Source organism: Notolepis coatsorum, assembly GCF_963971535.1.
Source record: "Notolepis coatsorum genome assembly, chromosome: 1".
NCBI lineage: Eukaryota > Metazoa > Chordata > Actinopteri > Aulopiformes > Paralepididae > Notolepis > Notolepis coatsorum.
Genome location: NC_140165.1, coordinates 162,247,443 through 162,264,900, shown reverse-complemented (window position 1 = coordinate 162,264,900; position 17,458 = coordinate 162,247,443). Strand labels below are relative to the sequence as shown.

General features: G+C 43.9%; 1 protein-coding gene across 1 annotated transcript in view; it reads left to right on the top strand.

Annotated features, from left to right (window-relative positions):
- Positions 1–16,970, top strand: part of ercc5 (excision repair cross-complementation group 5) — a gene marked incomplete at its 3' end in the record, with an annotated part of 75,601 nt that extends 58,631 nt beyond the window's left edge. Inside the window, 2 exon segments of the mRNA XM_084308164.1 lie at positions 16,400–16,899; positions 16,901–16,970. Coding sequence (XP_084164290.1) covers positions 16,400–16,899; positions 16,901–16,970 — 570 coding nt within the window.
- Positions 16,971–17,458: the final 488 nt, after the last annotated feature.

Below are 17,458 nucleotides of genomic sequence, written 5' to 3'. Positions count from 1 at the left end.
GCATTAGTCCTGTGCAGGGGCGTATTTGACGCCGGGGACGGCGGAACGTGTCCCCCCCCACGTTTTACCGTCCAAAGAGCTGAGTCTGACTACCTGTTCTATTATTATGCAAAGAACAGTAGATGGGGGTCGCATTCTTGCCCTGCAAGGGCCAAGTACCCACTCGCTAAAGTACTTGTCTTTGCATAATAATAGCTCGGGTCGTCAGCCTAGGTGTGTGTTAAAATACGTCAAACATATTGTTTACACTGTCTTTCTTCTATTTATAACCCTCCCAAATCATATTCAGAAAGTATCACAGAGACTTCTATTGACCAAGGAATTAGTTATTATTTCGCGGTTTATTCACATAACGTTATATTGTTTACACTGTCTTTCTTCTATTATAACCCTCCCAAATCATATTCAGAAAGTATCACAGAGACTTCTATTGACCAAGGAATTAGTTATTATTTCGCGGTTTATTCACATAACGTTATATTGTTTACACTGTCTTTCTTCTATTATAACCCTCCCAAATCATATTCAGAAAGGCACACACACAACATATTCCAGTTAACGGTATATTTTTTTAATGATTCGTTATGGCGTAATCAATACTTCCATGCGTATAAATTGCGTTCGCAACCTCCGTGTTTTGGGGGTAGTCATCAGAAACCTCGGATCCGGGATTCGCTCCCATCCGTCGGGCAAGAACTGTGGGTTTTCAGCCTCTCTCTCTGGAGCTTAACGGAGTTTCTGGAGGAGCTTGTCGCGGCTCATGCGCATGCGCACGATCAACCAATCAGAGAGGGGCTTCGCTCAACCAATCAGAGAGGGGTCTGCAGAAATAGAGTTCAACCAATCAGAGAGGGGTCTGCAGAAATGCGGCTACGGGCCCTAACCCCCCCCCCCCATCGACGTCACTCGCCACGCCCCCAAATCTGTCCCCGGCACACATTGAGAGAGAGTTACGCCAGTGGTCCTGTGGCAGGCCGGAAGTACCAATCTGGACCTCGAGGCTCCGAGTCTGCAGCTGGACCCTATTGCAAATAGCTTCAGCTACCATGTGTTGTCAAGTTATTGTTATAAGGACCCCAGTCCAAGCTACAACAGTCTGCATTCCCTTAACAATTGTTTGTATTGAGCCGTATTGTATTGTACCCATATGCAATATGTTAAATAAAGTTTACATCCATTCATTCTGCTAGCATTACCGATTGCATGAGCAGCTGGCTAACGTGAGCTATCAAGATTCAGACCCTGTTAGCTCAGAGTTCCTCTTTCAACTTAACAAGCTAAAACAAAATGGCCCAGTCATCTATTCACCTTTGTTTAATACACACAGCGTTGTCTCTAATGTTATCTAACTACTGATAGCTCGCGATATCAGTTTTGGTGCTGGCTAAGTAGCGTGAGCTAACGTTAGCTTCTAGCCACAATGCTATATTGTTATAATGGCATACTCCATTGACGTTAGCATGCAGCTAACAATGCTACCGATCGTTTTTTAGACTAAACTATCCGCTCTTGGTGGTCACTTGTGTTGATGTTAGTTTTGTTTCATCAACAAATGACAGGCAGAACACACAGTGAATGTATCCGTTTTGTTTATTGCACTTTTATTAGGCTTTGCTGAAAAAAGAATTGCTGCATTGAGTAAATAGCCGCAAGATGGTGGCGCGGCATAGGCGCCTGCCTTATTGACATTTTCTTTGCTGGAGCTTCCAGGAAGTGTATTGGCACATTCGTTCTGATTGGTTGAAATTGCCTTCATGTTTGCCACCTACTGCCACCTACTGCTTTGGCAGTGTACTACATCAGTGTGCTCTGGTGACAAAAACGAAAAAAAAACGAAAGTGTGACTCGAGGCGCATGACGTCGCGGCGATACGCGGCGATACGTATAAGAAAACAATACGAAGATGATACAAAGGTGTAACCGCAGCCTTAGACTGCTGTTTTGTTGACAGTATTCATAGACTGCTGTGTTGTTGACAGTATTCATAGACTGCTGTTTTGTTGACTGTATTCATAGACTGCTGTTTTGTTGATGGTATTCATAGACTGCTGTTTTGTTGACTGTATTCATAGACTGCTGTTTTGTTGACAGTATTCTTAGACTGCTGTTTTGTTGACAGTATTCATAGACTGCTGTGTTGTTGACAGTATTCATAGACTGCTGTTTTGTTGACAGTATTCATAGACTGCTGTTTTCTTGACAGTATTCATAGACTGCTGTGTTGTTGACTGTATACATAGACTGCTGTTTTGTTGACAGTATTCATAGACTGTTGTGTTGTTGACAGTATTCATAGACTGCTGTTTTGTTGACAATTCATAGATTGCTGTTTTGTTGACAGTATTTATAGACAGCCGTTCTGTTGACAGTATTCATAGACTGCTGTTTTGTTGACAGTATTCATAGACTGCCGTTTTGTTGACACTATTCATAGACTGCTGTTTTGTTGACAGTATTCATAGACTGCCGTTTTGTTGACACTATTTATAGACTGCTGTGTTGTTGACAGTATTCATAGACTGCTGTGTTGTTGACAGTATTCATATACTGCTGACTGTCTTGGCCAGGGATGACTGACCTGACAATTTATACAATATACAGTAGGGCTGCACGATTTTGGGAAATAATCTAATTGCGATTTTTCTGACAGATATTGCCATAAAATTTGCGATTATAATTATTATTATTTTTAAGCAGCCCCACAGAGGTTTATTGTAAAATGCGGCTTGCATCTGGCCTCTGTGGGGCTGGCCTCTGTGGGTCTGTTCGGGACACCGAGCCTGAAAATGTTTCTTTTTACCTGGGAATCGATACCGGTACCCAATGGTACCTTTCTTTCTGTACTTTACTCTCCCTCTCTGAAGTCTAAACTTCACAACACACAATCTAAAACCCCTTACCTCCCTCTCCCAAACCGTTCCTACAACAATAACAATAACTTGCAAAGGAGATCTTGTATCTCAATGGAACTTCCTAGTTAAATAAAAAAAATAATAAAAAATTGCGATATTATTTTTTAGCGATTTTCTAATTGCATCATTTAAAATCGCGATTTTGATTTAAAATCGATTAATCGTTCAGCCCTAATATACAGTGACGTATGAGGGATGAGCTGTTTGTAACAAATCGTAAAGCGGCATGATATATTGTGTCTAAAGGATTTCACCATTGAAATCAGTGTTCATTGTACGTCATAACCAGCTAGTGTTACTCGGTTGCGTTTTGAGAAATCATAACATGATTTGCAGACTTCTGGTTGGGCAGTTAGAGTTTCAGTTTCAAATTGTGGACTATCTAACATTAGCGTTTTCTATTGGAAACAAGTTCAACTTTTGTATGCTAAAGGCACATCGATCTCAATGAAAACCACAAACTGCATGAAAGCACTTGTGTCTCACACACCTCCTGAAAAGGCCACAAGAGATTACCGGGTACATAAAACATATGCGTACATGCCATACTGTACATCCTTCATTCATTGATTTATGACCCACTATAGCAGGGGTGGCCAACCAGTCAGAGACTAAGAGCCACAAAAATTACTGTGGTACGGGCGGCTAAGTGGCGCAGTGGGCAAGGCGCTCGCCACTAACGCAGGAGATGCTGGGTTCGAGCCCAGCTCTCGGCGTTGCTACCAGCTTGGCTGGTCGTTCATACTAACACAATTGGCAGTGTTAGGGGTGGGGATCGGACGTTGTGGACAGCGACTCCTACAGGTAGGTTGGTGCGCCTGTACAGCAGAATCAGGAAGCAACGGGGGCAGCGTGAGCCTCCCACACGTTACTCCTCGCCACTGAGAGATCGTGTTGTACAGGTGAAAAGATGTGACGGCTGCCTCCTCGAGACAGGGGAGGGGAGAATTGAAGGGAGAATTGGCGAGGCGAAATTGGGATGGGAGAAAAATAGAAAAAGGAGGAGAAAAAGTGGATAAAAAAAAATTACTGTGGTACCACAAAGAGCCACACCATATATACCAGCGTTTCTCAACCTTTTTTTCAGTCACGGCACCTTTCATGTGTTTATACGTCTCACCCTCTGGCCTCTGATGTTGCTTATGTCTTTTTTATTTGGGCCTCAGAGGGTTAACCTCTTGAGCCCGAGCGGTCCGGTACTGGACCGCAAATGACATCAGGCCATAAATCCATCTCTACAGAATGTATCAATTAATGTTGCGTTTTCTTTTCAAATGTAGCCAAGAGTAAAGACCCTAACCCTGTCAAAACAGCATGTCAAAGTGTATATTTTCAGCATTACGTTTGTTTACCAATGATTGTAACTGTTATTAGTGAAATATATGATTATAGAAATCTCAGGGCATTGAGTCGTAAACTGGCGCATATTGACGGGAGGAAGTGGCGCAGCCAAAAGTGAGTGGTCTTTTGAAGGAAGAGACCCAGGGCTTTTGATGGACTTTTGAATTTCGAAAAACTACCCTACCCAGCTCACGCCAGCCCCTGTCAATCATCTGATTTTTTTTTTTTTTTTTTTTATATATATATCTTTTATTGGTGAAACATAGGTGGTACAGAGAAGCAAAAGTTAGTTATCAATGTATAACATATCACCATGTTTCTTTTTTTGCTTTTATGGGACATGACGAGACACGGACAGGACTGAAATTGAACAGGGACGACAAAAAACAATAAAGACAAGAACTAAACAAAGTCGGAAACAGGCAAAAAGAAAGCAAAAAAAAATATATATATATATATATATATATAAAATAAATAATAATGATAATAAATGAAATAAAAATAATAATGGTGATGATAATAATAAATAACCAGGATAGAATATACAGTGGGGCGGAGTTTACAACAGGGTATCTAAGGTGCTCACCTCAGAGAAGAAGTGTTTCTTTAGGATCAGTATTTCTTTAGGATCAGTCAGGGTCAAGGGATGTGAGAGTGTTTGTGAATGTGATTAGAGGTTGCCATCTGTCATAAAAATTGGCAATTGAGCCTCTTAGAGAGTACTTTACCTTTTCCGATGAAAGATATGACATCAAGTCCTGGAGCCAGGAGGTGGTGGACGGTGAGCTTGGGCTTTTCCACTGCAGGAGGATACGTCTACGGGCTATGAGTGAAGCGAAAGCTATGACATCTAGTTCCTTCCTGGAGAAACCAGCAGGTGTAAGGGGCACCCCAAAGATGGCTACCAAGGGGCATGGCTCTAGGTTGATGTTTAGGGCTTTGCCTAGCGTGTCGAAAAAACAAGACCAGAACTCAGCCAGCTTGGGGCAGGAGAAGAACATATGGGTGTGATTGGCAGGTGACAGGCCACACCTGTGACAGATATCGGGTGTGTCTGGAAAAAGGTTGTTAAGTCTAGCTTTTGTAAAGTGGACCCTGTGCAAGATCATCTGTCAATCATCTGACTTCTGGATTAACTTTTTTATTTCTCTTATTTTTCGGGATTATCTACAACAAACCTGAACATTTATTGCCATAATACAGAACACAGTTAGTTTCTCTACCTTTCTGTGAACGTCTAGCAAAAAACGGCTTTTTCAGGTCTGGTCAATTTTAGCATGGTGTTATTCACAGTCAAAGATAAAAAATATATATATATATATATAATTGAATTGATATTCTCCTTTGGTTCATTACAATTTACTCAAGCCTAGTAACATACACAATATTTCTGACACTGGGAATACATTCCCTGAGACCATAGATGTCACTAGAATCAGATACCAAGAACATGCAAATGAACCATTAAAAAAATAAAAATCTGTAAATGTTTATTCTATGTCGTATGGAATGAATGACGAATACAAAATTTAGAAAATGAATGGAGGGAGGAGCCACACATTGGCGGGCAAAGAGCCATGGGTTTCCACCCCTGCACTATAGCGTGCTGAAGACATAACGAGCACCCATTCTTGTTTTTACTATGTCTATTATTATCTGTTTTCCTGCCTGTACCTCCTCCTCTCCCCCCTCCCCTATTATGCTATGGTACCTGAATTTCCCCCAGGGAGATTAATAAAGGAACACTTGACTTGACTTCATCAAGTGCTCAGTGGTTGTGGTCAGTGGTTGTTGGTAAAACTAGAGCTGGTGGCAGAGAGGAGGACGAGGAAAAAGCTGTCCGCTATACTGGAACACGTTCAGCCATAGACTTATCCCCCCATGACGTCACACACTACAAACCGCCTCGGCCAGTCTTCCGTGCCAGTTACTGGAGAGCTAACGGCAGGTGAATTTGAGATTCGATTAGAGTAGATTAGATTAGATTAAAATGTATTGTCATTATACAGCACAAGTACAGTACAACGAAAAGAAGTTTGGCATCCAACCAAGTTTCAAGTTCAAGTTTCTTTATTAGTTGTCATATAGAAGTACAGAATACTTTTATACAAAATACTTCTTTCTGTTTCGCTCCAGAGACTGTGCTAGACAAAAATAGATAAGTATAAAATAAGTATAGCAAGTATAAAATAGAAGTCACGTACGTAGACACAAGTGTTCAGTATGTACATATGTACAATGTTCAGTGCAGAGTAGAAGTAACGGAGTTACCATACAATATACTATACAATATACTAATATACAATATACTATATAGTGCAAAGCAGAATGGGATGAGGTACAATTTACAGTAAGGTGTAATGAGGTATGGGTTGTAGTGCAAATTCTTTACCAATAAATATAAAGTGTGTTTAGGTGTTCTAAAGTGTGTAAAGTGGGTGCTGCAGTGAGTTGTTTGTTTAAAGTGAGTGTGTGCGTGTGGATGTGTGTGCTGTGAGTGCATTTGATGGTTGTTACATAGTGTTATTGTTCGTTGAGCAAATGTAGCAGTAAAGTGCAACAGCAATATACAATGTACAGGTGATTAAACTGGGTACAAAATATACAAATTACAAACTGTAGGACTATTTGACTCTTAATAATAAACACTGTTAGGACTATCTGACTCTTAACCATACAAAAGTTTGCAAGGTATATTGTAACAATTAGAAAAAAGAACCCACTTCGCTCAACAGAGAGAAGAAGTATATGCGAAGTTCAATGCCAAGTTCAAAGTGACGACGACAAAAAGCAGAGACGTTAACCTCTTCCACCCGTGGAATATTTTCAGAAAATCCGCCTAAAATATATACCTAGGTAAATGGAATATTGCTCCACTTCTATAAGGCCATTTGCATATTCTTGGTATCTAGGGACATCTATGGACCTCAGGGAATGTATTCACAGTGTCAGAAATATTGTGTCTATTACTAGGCTTGCTTAAATTGTGATGAAACAGGAGAATATGAATTATGATTTTTCTTTGCATCTTTGACAGTGAATAACACCATGCTAATAATGACCAAACATTAAAAAACTGCCACTGATCTCGTTCAGTTTCTTGAGATCATGTGTACAAAAAATCTAAGGAAATGGATAAAGGGAAGATGATTAAACAGAAGGTTCTGTAGATACTGTACTGAATTCTCCCATCCGGACCAATGCAATTTGAAATATTATTATAGCATATACAATAGCAGGCTTATAAATTACCTTATTATAGCCAATTCGCACATTTAAATATATATACATATATTATCTTTCAAATGCCCGAGTTCAATTTGGATTTAGTATCACCAGGCGTGCATGAGAACAGATAATAAAATCTACTGTAATGTAGCTTTTTTATTTCTATCAGGGTGGCACCATTTTGAAACTATTTTCAAATCTTAATTGTTGCTGAATGCTAACAATAGAAACTGCGTTTTCAAATTTGTCAAAAACGTTACCTTTTGTGGTAGAATTATCCCGAATAATAACAGTTATTGAACTAATTCATACAGAACTCTGAACCTTGAACCCCATAGAATCTTCCAGGAAGTGTTGTTTTCGAAAATTCCAACGCAGAACCAGACCTGTGGAAGTCTGCTACAAAATGGCCACAAAAAGACTACAATTCCCATGGTTCAAAATATCCAAAATGGTCACCCTCGCGAAATAGACTTGATCAAATCGAAAAGTTAAATCTATCTAATAACACTTTTAACCTATTGCTAAACTAACGTATTGATGATAATATACATTCTACATGCTGTTGTGACATGTTAGTGATGTTAATACTTGAATACGTTTTGAAATAAAAATCGCTACTTTTTTTTCACAACAGTGTGAAAAATATTGATTTATGACCAGATGTCATTTCGGGACCGGTCCCGTTGGGTGGAAGAGGTTAAAAACACAGGTTGTCTGAGTTAAACTTGAAAATAGTCAATATGCATACCCGTTGTTGAGATAATACAGCGGAGATAAACCTCGAGTGTTACCGTTGTGTTGGACCGAAAGGCTGTGGAAGGCGTATGGTGATGATAGTGTTCGCTTGGAGAGCCGGATAATAAGCACGCCTCGTACTCAGCTCATTCAGGCTCAGGGGCCTGTTATTCCCCGATGCCCATAGTCAGCTCCGCCGCGGCCGGTCCGTCCCCCTCGGCCGGGGAGGCCACCATGCCGCGCCGTAGGAAGCGCTCTGCCTCGGCCGGCGAGGTGAATAGGCGGTTGCATGTAACAACACCGTGGCCCATCTTGACTTTCCGGGTGGCGTGGGGTAGAGCAGGAAGACTTCGATGCCCTTTTCACGTGCATATAGGCCATAGCTTGAGAGAAGGCTCTGCAGCGTTTGGCAGTGTAATCACTGAAGTCCACGGCGAATCTGAGGGGATGGTTACTCACGGATGGAGGATGCTTTCTGGCCTCTCGAAGGAGAGCCTGGCGAGCAGTGAAACGCAGGCAGCAGAATATGAAGGCGCAGGGATGTTCTTCTCCCTTCTCCGGGGGACCGTTTCTGAAGATTCTGTGGGCACGTTCAATCTCCGGAGGGTCGATGGACGGGAACCATTTGGGAATCATCTGCTCTTAAGTACTGAATTGGCGCGTCACCCTCTGCGTTTTCGGGTAAGCCGTAGACTCGGATATTACATCTTCTATTTCGGTCCTCTAGGTTGGCCACCATAAATAAGCATTTTGTCTTTTATAACTATCGGTGGAGTTGGACTCAAAGTCAGACTTAACCGTGGTTATCTCATCTTCCATTCCCGTGAGCCGCGTGGTTATGCTTGCTAGCTCTGATTGGAACAAGTCCAGTCTGTTAGCTAGCTTCTGCGTGCTAGCTTCAGGTTCCTTGCGGAGTAAAATTCTGATAAAATCTCTGTCTTCCTCTTTTAAAGTTCCAGTTGAGTTCGGTACTTGTTTGGACATTGTTACGAAGTGTGCTATGAGTGTATGGCGTGAAATTAACATAGTTATAATAAATAATGTGAAGTGGTCGCGGAGCTCAAAAACTCAAGCAGCCATCCAACCTGAGCGGAAACCGGAAGCCCCTTCATTATAATTATCCTTCCTCATGCAAAGAGCCCTGGACCGCGGGCGTCTATATTAAAGGCAGCCCAAGAGTCCTTCCGCATTGGCGTTTTGCGCTCTGATTGGCCGAGCATGCGCATGAGCCGCAACGCGCAACTCTAGGCAGGAATCGAAACTCTGTTTAAGCTCCAGAGAGCTTAAAATCCACAGTTCTTGCCCCACTGATGGAGCCGAATCGCGGATCCGAGTTTTCTGATGAATACCCCCAAAATATGGAGGTCCCGAACGCAATTAAGTATTGATTACGCCACAACGAATCATTAAAACAATATACCGTTAACTGGAGTATGTTGTTTCTTTACATATATGTTGGATTAGAGAATTGGTTTGTCATGACAATCCAATAAAAAATCGCACACAGTAACTAGTAACGGTGGGGCTGGGCTGGGGCGCGCGGTGCTCCGGTGGCGGCGGTGGCGGTTGACCGATGGCGATGCCGAGGACGAGCGTGTGTCCGTGGGGTAGACGGCCGGTGAGAGAGCGCGCTCGTCCTCGGCATCGCCATCGGTCAACCGCCGCCACCGGAGCACCGCGCGCCCCAGCCCAGCCCCACCGTTCGCTGTAAACAATGATGCATGTAGTTACTAGTTACTGTGTGCGATTCTTTATTGGATTGTCATGACAAACCAATTCTCTAATCCAACATATATGTATAGAAACAACATACTCCAGTTAACGGTATATTGTTTTAATGATTCGTTGCGGCGTAATCAATACTTAATTGCGTTCGGGACCTCCATATTTTGGGGGTATTCATCAGAACACTCGGATCCGCGATTCGGCTCCATCAGTGGGGCAAGAACTGTGGATTTTCAGCCTGGCTCTCTGGAGCTTAAACTGAGTTTCGATTCCTGCCTAGAGTTGCGCGTCGCGGCTCATGCGCATGCGCGCGCTCGGCCAATCGGAGCGCAAAACGCCAATGCGGAAGGACTCTTGGGCTGCCTTTAATATAGACGCGGACCGCGGGGCTCCCCCGCCACCTCCTCCCACCCAACGGCACACAGCCACACACAGACAAGTTTCAAGTTTTCAAGTTTCTTTAATAGTTGTCATACAGAAGTACAGAATACTTTCATACAAAATGCTTCTTACTGTTATGCTCCAGAGACTGTGCTAGACAAGATGGTATCAAATAACATAGTATAGCATGTAATTTAGAAGTAGAAAATGAGGTCACAGTGTTCAGTATAGACATATGTACAATGTTCGATGCAGAATAGACGTAACTGAGTTACCATATAATATACAATACTATGCAGTGTACTAATGTACAGTACTATTATAGAATAGTGCAAAGCAGAAATGGGATGAGGTACAATTTAGGTACAATTTACAGTAAGGTGTACGAGTTGTAGTGCAATCCTTCATCAATAAATATAAAGTGTGGGGAGTGGGTGCTACAGTGTGTTTGTTTAAAGTGAGTGTGTGCTATAAAGTGTGTGGAGTGGGTGCTACAGTGTGTTTGTTTAAAGTGAGTGTGTGCGTGTGGATGTGTGTGCTATGTGCGTTTGATGGTTGTTGTTGTGTAGTGTTCATTGTTCGTTTAGCAGCCTGATGGCCTGGGGATAGAAGCTTCTTCTGAGTCTTTCTGTGCTCGCCTTGAGACTCCGGTATCGCTTGCCTGACCGCAGCAGTTCAAAGAGGCAGTTGTTCGGGTGACTGGAGTCTTTGATGATTCTCTTAGCCTTGCCCCTGCAACGTTTGTTGTACATGTTCTGGAGGGTGGGGAGCCCCCCTCCAATTGTGCGTTCGGCTGAACGTGTCACTCTTTGTAGTCTGCTTCGGTCTTGTGCAGTGCTATTCCCAAACCAGGAGGTGATGTTGCCAGTCAGGATGCTCTCTATTGTACATGAGTAGAAGTTCTTAAGGATCTTCTGACTGACTTGGAACTTCCTTAGGCGCCTGAGGAAGTAGAGGCGTTGTCGTGCCTTCTTCACAACACTGTCAATGTGTGTGGTCCATGTCAAGTCCTCGGATATGTAGGCTCCGAGGTACTTAAAGCTGTTGACTCTCTCAACCGGTGCCCCGTCGATGCTGAGGGGGCTGTAATCCTTGACCCCCGACCTCCTGAAGTCCACAATCATCTCCTTTGTTTTGCTGACGTTCAGGGAGAGGCTGTTTTCCTGGCACCATCCCGCCAGGACCTTGACCTCTTCCAGGTAGGCCCTCTCGTCGTTGGCAGAGATCAGGCCCACCACCACTGTGTCGTCAGCAAATTTGATGATTGTATTGCTACTCCGCTGAGCCACACAGTCGTGTGTGTACAGGGAGTAGAGGAGGGGACTCAGAACACAGCCCTGGGGGGCCCCTATGTTGAGGGTGATGGATGAGGAGGTGCAGTTGCCTGCTCTCACCACCTGGGGTCTGCCCGTCAGGAAGTCCAAGACCCACTGGCAGAGGTCATAGTTCAAGCCCAGGTCCCTGAGCTTGGCTATGAGTATGGAGGGGACTATGGTATTGAATGCCGAGCTGTAGTCGATGAATAGCATTCTCACATAGTTCCCCTGCCTCTTGTCCAGGTGTGATGCTGCTGTGTGCAGCACATGGGCTATGGCGTCCTCCGTGGACCTGTTGGGGCGGTATGCAAATTGCAGGGGGTCCATGTTAATGGGGAGGGAGGAGCAGATGTAGCCCTTTACTAGCTTCTCAAAGCACTTCATGGCTATGGAGGTGAGAGCTACAGGGCGGTAGTCGTTGAGGCAAGCAGGCTTGGATTTTTTGGGTACAGGGATAATAGTGGACTTCTTCAGGCAGGTGGGGATGACAGCCTGTTCTAAGGACAGGTTAAATATGTCAGTGAATACCGGGGCCAGTTGGTCGGCACAGACTTTTAGGACGCGGCCGGGGATGCCGTCCGGACCTGCTGCCTTCCTGATATTCACTTTTTTAAAGGTCCGCCTCACCTCATGCTCTGTTACCCTGAACACTGAGTCTCCATCAGGAGCAGACCCCCCCCCCCCCCATTGCCGTGGCTTGTGGGCTGGTGTTGTTATTACCAGCATCAAACCTCGCATAGAAGGTATTGAGGTCATTTGCTAAGGAGATGTCACTGTTCAGTTTGAGGGAGGCGCCTTTGTAGTCTGTCATCGTTTTGAGCCCCTGCCACATAGCTCTAGAGTCAGCCTGTTCAAACTGGAGTTCAATTTTATCCTTGTAGCGCCGTTTGGCCTCTGTCACTGTCCTCCTTACGTTGTATCGCGCCACCTTGTGGTCATTCATGTTGCCTGCCACTAGGCCGTCGTTGTATGCTTTGGTGCGCGCTCTCAGAGCTTCACGGACGGATTTGTCTACCCAGGGTTTTTGATTTGGGTAAACTCTCATTGTGGTAGTGGGGATTGTTTCTTCCACCAAAGTACGAACATAGTCCAGCACTGTCTCCGTGTAGACATGAATGTTATCTGTGTCGCGGAACACGCTCCAGTCTGTGCAGTCAAACGCAGCCTGGAACGTCTCCTCTGACGTCAAATCCCATTTCTGCACCTCTCGCGAGACTACAGGAGTGCTTTTGATTCTCTGTTTGTACTTTGGTGAAAGGAAAATGGACGCGTGATCTGACTTACCAAAGCCACTAGCAGAATGAGCCTTGTAACCACCCTTGAATTGCGTGTAACAGTGATCTAGGATGTTACCGCCTCTGGTGTTACAAGTCACATGCTGATAGAAGTCAGGTAAGACCTTTCTCAGATTGGCGCTATTGAAATCACCCACCACTATAATGGCGGCGTTAACGTTCGCCGTTTGGATTCTATTTACCTCGTCGTGGAGTCTGGAGAGCGCGACATTATTGCTGGCTTGCGGTGGAATATACACTCCGACCAGGACGATCGCCGTTAACTCCCTCGGGAGGAAGAAAGGACGACACTTGATGGTTATATATTCCAGGTCTGGGCAGCAGTGGTTCGATAATTCCTTCACGTTAGCTGGATCGCTCCAATTGTTGTTAAACATGAAGGCAATACCTCCTCCACGTTGTTTGCCGGACTCTGCTGATCTGTCCTTGCGGTGGGTGAAGAAGTGATCGGCCGGTTGTATGGCGTGGTCTGGGACGTCCGGCGTCAACCACGTCTCGGTGAAGCAGAGAACGTTACAGTCTCTAACGTCTCTTTGGTATTGAATCCTTGCTCGGATGTCGTCCAGTTTATTGTCAATTGATTGTACATTGGCTAGCAATATACTGTAACCCCGCCCGCCCGACACACAGAGACAGCCCCCCCCCCCCCCGCCCGACACACAGACAGCTTCGATCGGGGTAGAAAGAAATATCAGATCAACGCAAGATTTTATATATAGTGTTCTTACCTGGTATCTGATGAAATGCAAAAGAAATAATCCAATTATCTGATCGCCATTCCAAATACTGCTCGTGGAGGTCCGTCCCGCATTACAGAGCGTTACACACGAACGGGCGGGCGGGGTTACTGTTCCATACCATCGTTGCAAAGGCCTACCTCGCTTAAGCACCTAAACCCCGCCCGCACGGCTCGGATCGTCCCAGAAAAGAAACTACACCATTTCCAATGGAGTGCAATATCAGCTGGAAGGCGTAGGCGGCGCTATTTGCCCTTTTGCCAGCTCAGACCCATTCCCAATGATAACATCAGGCTGGATGGATATTGTATAGTTTCAGAGTGATCCGGGCTAATTCCTGAAAAGCTGAGTTATGGAGCGCTATGTGAATTTTGCTAAAGTCGTTTGCGTTGCTCGCCTGGACACGTTATTATTTCAAAATCAAAGGGGGGGGGGGGGGGTCATTTTTTGATGCTCTGATCGTCAGCAACGGCATACGTTTTGGATTACGTTACATATGAGGTACGTTGCGATCGATGTGAAATCATTGTTGGATCAAAGTAGGATTGATGTCATATAGTCCTTACCTTTACTAGGAGGTATCCCAAAAAGAATATTCCAATTGTCTGATTGCGATTTCCAGTATTGATGTCCATCGGGTCCCTGCCATGAACTGGCACAAAATATGCATGAAGTGTGCTGAAAGGTTTCAAAGGGTAGGCGATACTGCCACCTAGCAGGATTCGGCCGGCATTGCACTCTCTGGGTCTCAGAATGAGTTCCAATGGTAACACCGAGGTCCGTGAGAGTGTATAGGATATTAAAATCGAATAAAAGAAAAACGTATACTCGTTAATTGGCGCTCAACGCATTGGCGCCCAATAACGAGTATACTCGAGAATTAGTTGCATGGACTCTGGTGCAGTGTGTTACCACTGTTTGGATTATGTATACCATTATCACTATTACGTACTGTCTGATTAAATCCTGCCACTTACTACTGTTATCACTATTGTCATCATTATTTGCATTTTGTTCTATGTTATGTACCTATCCTACCTGTATCCCCCATGCTGCTATGACACTTGAATTTCCCCAAAGGGATTAATAAGGGTATTAAGGAACACTTGACTTGACTTGAATGTAGGCACTTCATCAAGTGGTCAGTGGTTGTTACAACGTAGGCACTTCATTAAGTGGTAGGTCTTTGTCAATGCCAAAACTGTGCAAATGTTTCTAAGGAAACCAAAGATAGGGCTACATGGGATGATGACTCGGATGATAGTGGTGAGGATGATTAACATCAGTGTTCTTATAGCATTTAATGTTTCTGTATAGGATTTTATGTTTCTCTTTTATTACTTGTGATTTTATTACTGCACCTTCGGTTTGAGTCCCAAATCTCATTGTATGCAAATATAATGACAATAAAGTACAATCTAATCTAATCAGGGTCCCCCATTTTCAATTCATCATGACATTTATGACATACACGACATACAGATAAACAGATATATATCATGACATTTATGACACAAATCAATCTCTAAACAATGTTGGTATGTCTCCACTAGGGCTGTCCCCGACTAAGGATTTGGATGGTCGACTATGATTGGCCAAAATTTGCCGTTAGTCGACTATTGGTCGACTAAAATATATATATATATATATATATATATATATATATATTTTTTTTTTATCTTTATTTTTTTAACATTTGTATCATTCCATTTGGGCTGTGGGGGTGCTTAATGTCTGAAGGAGTCGACTGAAGGCTTCTTGTCCTCTGCATGCAATTGGTCCACTGATGGATACATCTTGATATTTGTCTAGTTTAGTGTGTTCATTAGATGGGTGAAATCCTCTTTCAGTGCCTCTGTGCCTGTTTTTGTAGTCAGTTAGCCTTTGGTATGCGTGCCATTAGCGTTAGCCATGCTTCTAGGCCTCTTTTCTTTTGGAAAGAATGATACAAAAAATATTATAAATATTAAAAAAAAAAAAAAATGTATTCGAAGAGGTTGGCTAGTCGACTACGGCTCCTTTCGACCGATTAGTCGACTAATCGACTAATAGGGGTCAGCCCTAGTCTCCACAATGGTATGATTCTGGCCTGGTAGGTTAAGCCACCATTCTACACAGTTTCTATATCTATCCCACCGTGTCTGTGTAAAACGTGACGTGAGATGCATATAACATTGTTTAGAAACCTTTTTGCGAACTTTAGAAGGTGTTTTTTGTCCATTTTCATCCTGTTCTGATGTAACGTTAATCTGTGGATGTAATTTGTTGTCACCCGACGGCCGTATCCTCGCAAACGAAAGAGAGCTGCTATTGGTCGAGCGCAATATACGTGACCGAACTCGCACCAATTACGTCAAATAAAACTCTGTGGTGACCAAGTATCCGTTCACGAGGAAAGATTTAGTCCCGACTTTAAAATTCTGATTGCGCAAAACAGGGCAGGATTGTAAATGGAGAACTTTTTATTCCTAAATCTACCAATAGATCTTTAGCCCAGAGTGAAAATTGTGTAGTCCACCGAGGTGAGAACGAGAATCGTTTTCTAGTCACTTCTCAGCCTTCGCCGTACGGCCTAAATGTATAGAGTGTGATTTAAGAGTGGCCCTTTCATTCTCCCGTACTCGTCTTGTCTACTTGGCTGACTGTGGTTCTTAAGGAGACAGTGAAATGGGAGGAATCAAAGTATCTGATCTTTATTTGTATTCTCTTCCGCTGTTCGGCTGCAGACTCAGCTCCGTATCGACTCCTTCTTCCGTCTGGAGCAGCAGGAGAAGCAAGCCATCCGTAGCCAGAGACTCAGACGTGCCGTCACCTGCATGAAGAGGAAGGAGGAGGGGGCTCTGGATGAAGAGGACGAGGAGGAGGAGGAGACGCTCTCCCCATCTAAAACAAAGAAAAGGAAGCCAGGAGGGCAAAGCCAGAGAGGAGGGGGGGTAGAGCAAGAGGGCACCAGGTCTGTGGAAGGAGGAGGGTTTTTAGCATCCGAGACCATTCCCCAACCTCCCGTTGGCTCTCTGGAGGATGTGGGCTGCACTGATCACGAGAGGGAGTCCCCCCCGGCGCCTGAAGAGGGCGTCCTCAAACCTAAGTCCCCGGTCCCACAGAGGAGGACGGTGCAGAACAGCGGCAGCAGCACTTCTGGGGAGGACAGCGAGGGCGACGGCAAGGTCACCATGGTAACGGCTCGTTCCCTGTTCGAGGCTAAACCGCGAGGCCGTGGCGGGAGAGGGCGGGGGCAGAGCAGGGGGAGGGGCAGGGGGAAGAAGCTATGAGAAAACAACTATGAACTCTCAGTGAAGACGATGTGAAGACGGAGACGTTAAGATCTCTGATCGATAATGTGATATCTAATGTTTTACATCACATCGGCCATTGATTTATATTTGTAAGTTCCATGTGAGTAGCTTTGAGGGTCACAGATTATGTAAACCGATAATAATAATAGTGGAGGATATGATCAGTTGTCCGATCCATTGTCTGTTTGTCTATGTATTTATGATATTACAATATTTTTGTACGAGCTCCACGGGTCTTACAATTATTTCTACTCGCCATTCGTGTATACCTAGGTAGGGATGCACCGATACCGTATATCATATATCAGTCTGATACCAGGCTAAGATAGAATATCAGTATCTGAACATTTCCCCGATACCAAAAAACACGTCTAGAAATCAAAGCAAGGTGACTTGATTTGCTGCGTTTTTTAAACGTCTCTCATATTTGTTATACCTCAATATCTTTTGTCCAATGACCTCAAAATGAACACAGTGGTCCAAGTCTAT